This window comes from Tribolium madens, unplaced genomic scaffold (assembly GCF_015345945.1).
Source record: "Tribolium madens isolate multiple individuals breed KSU strain unplaced genomic scaffold, Tmad_KSU_1.1 Scaffold_20;HRSCAF=117;Tcas5.2_LG4, whole genome shotgun sequence".
In the NCBI taxonomy this organism is placed as follows: Eukaryota; Metazoa; Arthropoda; class Insecta; order Coleoptera; family Tenebrionidae; genus Tribolium; species Tribolium madens.
In genome coordinates this window covers 287,905-290,565 of record NW_025400985.1, presented here as the reverse complement: position 1 = coordinate 290,565, position 2,661 = coordinate 287,905, and the positions used below count along the sequence as shown (strand labels likewise).

At 28.7% G+C, this 2,661-nt stretch overlaps 1 protein-coding gene across 1 annotated transcript in view; it reads right to left on the bottom strand.

Annotated features, from left to right (window-relative positions):
- Positions 1-1,348: 1,348 nt before the first annotated feature.
- Positions 1,349-2,661, bottom strand: part of LOC123005976 (RAC serine/threonine-protein kinase) — a 7,873-nt gene continuing 6,560 nt past the window's right edge. Inside the window, exon 6 of the mRNA XM_044400087.1 lies at positions 1,349-1,874. Coding sequence (XP_044256022.1) covers positions 1,644-1,874 — 231 coding nt within the window. The 3' untranslated portion in view covers positions 1,349-1,643. The remainder of the gene's footprint in view (positions 1,875-2,661) is intronic.

The following is a 2,661-nucleotide window of genomic DNA, read 5'->3' as shown; positions in this document are numbered from 1 at the left end:
GAGAAAAAAGATTACTTTTTGCAAAATTTTGTAATTTTTGGTCTGTTGTCGCAAAATTTCAAAAGGAAAAACTCGCCTTTCTGTTCAAACGAACAAAAAAGATCAAAATTACATCATTTTCAATCTAATTTGGTAATTTTTTCATGTCATTCTGATGAAAAAATAAAAAGTCTTAGCTTAAAAATACGCAGAAATGTTTGAAATTGGCAAAAATTACAAATTTTTTGCCTTGTTTTGGCGAAATTTCTCGACAAAAGTGCATTTTTGACTGAAAAGTGTGTTAAATACCTAAATATTATAATTTTCAACCGAAATTGTTCAATTTTCAGTTTATTTTGTTAAATTTCACTGAAAAACGAGCCAAATCGAGTCATGAATCACGTCATTTGGTGATTTTTTACGTTATTTTTTGAGTTTTTAGCTGAAAAATGCAAAAATAACATCGTTTTGAGCGAAATTTCGCATAAAAAGTACTCTTCTAGTAAAAAAACATGATTTTTTTCTTTTTGAAAATCTTAGATCCAATTTCAATGTTTTTCAGCGAAATTGATTTTTTTCGATATTAGAAAAAATGTGCAACTTACTATTTTTTTTTAACCAAATATTGTTTTTTTTGCTTTTTTTATTACTTCGACATATTATTCGGCTTGTTTTCACGAAAAACTGAGTCTTATGTGAAAAACACCAATTTCGACGTTTTTCAGCGAAAAAATTGCGTTTCTAGCCCACATACAAGCTAACTCGAGCAAAAAAGGCCAAAATAACATAAATTTTATTCTAATTTGGTGATTTTTAGCTTACTGAGTTTTCAAATGTGTGAAAAAGACAAAAATAACATCATTTTTAGGCCTGTCTGTGTGAAATTTGCGTTCCTGGCTAAAAACGTGCTTAAAACATTTGAAAAAGTAAAAAATAATGTAATTTTTGACTTCAATTGTTTACTTTTCAGCTTATTTTGATAAAATCTCACCCAGAAACGAGCTAAATCGTCTAAAATAACATTAATTTTAATCTAATTTGGTATAATTTTAGTATGTATTTTCTTGAAAAATTTTACTTTGAGCATAATTGAGTGATTTTTCGAATTGGTTTCTTGAAAAATCAGTTTTTACACCGAAATCTTTCGAAAAATTTGGGATTTTTGTAATAAATCCTTTTTTTGTCACTTTACTGGCTTTTATGTCAAATTTGACATTTCATCAAGTTCAAACAGGTTAGATTTAATCGTTTCACATTTTAAAAAGTCAAAATGCCATTTTTTTACGTTTTTCTGTGTTAAGCATATTTTAAATTTAATGCAATAAAGAACTAAATTATTTTACGGAAGGTAAATAGCAACAAATTCCTCTCTCTAACAAAACAGTTTATTTTTTTCCTACACTTGAGGGGGAGGAGGGGGGTAATAAATAAATAATCCGCGCAATTTCATGATTAAAAACCACCATATTTACAAATTAGCCCACATAATAAATCTCAAATGAATCTCTGTAACATTCGTATACGAGTTAAATGCACGAAATAATCAAAAATATATACACTACAATTGTAAAAAAAAAAAATAATAATAAAATAAGAGACACCAACAGCATCAACAGAGTTGTAAATATTTACATTTTCGTAACAATAAGTACAGTTTTGAGTCATCACTGCATGGCGGCCATATTGTTCATACTGCCACTTATATGTGCCGAGCTACCTAACGTGGAAGACATATCTTGATAGCTAAATTGAGGAAAATAAGGCTCTTCTTGTATGGCACCTAATGGACCGGAATTATCCGGTGGTGTCAACTCGACACTTTCACCGGTAAATTCCGAATCGAAATATCTAGTATCCGTATCACTAGTCACCTGGGGTTTAAACGGCGGAATTATCTACAAAACGAATTAATTACCAAAAAATATATACAGGGTGGTCCGTCTAAACCCAACATTAAAAGTATTGGGAGTTGGAATAATCATATGTATTTGAAAATTGGTACATAGCCATAATGCATTAAGTCCTCCTTAATGAAAATATTTTCAAGATGGTGGCACTTCCGGTTATACCGGAAGTCGGTCTCAACTTTCTTATTTTAAATGGGAAGGTATATTTTTTATTGCGTAAAATTTGTGGATCTGCACCTTACACTTTAAAAATCGATAACTCTGCTATTTATTGAGATTTTGAATTCGTTTTTTTGGTGTTTGAAAGAGAAAGTTTAGATCTTTCTTCCGGTGTTTTCAAATTTTGAAAAAAAAATTAACAAACCATGAAATTTTAAGGTTACTTTTGTAATAATTCAAATAGCCATAACTCAATTTTTCCAAATGAAATACCCCAATTTTTATTTTATAAAATGGAAGAGAATTTAATTCTGCATCGATCTGTATTAACATTCCCTATACCTAAATTTAATAATTTGGACAAAAAACAAATAAGAAAAAAGCATTTTTTTGTTCTTTTTTTTTCTTTTCTGTTACCTATTTATCTAAATTTGAGAGAAATTTGCCCAAACAACGCAAACAATTTCAAAAGTGAAATGCGTCATTTTTGTTTCTTTTTAAAAATTCAAAGCATTTTTTATATAGAAATTCACAAAATTCGAGAAATTAACTAAAACAAGGCAGAAAATTGCGAAACTAAATTTAGAAATGGGTTTTTTCTTATTTTTAGAAATCC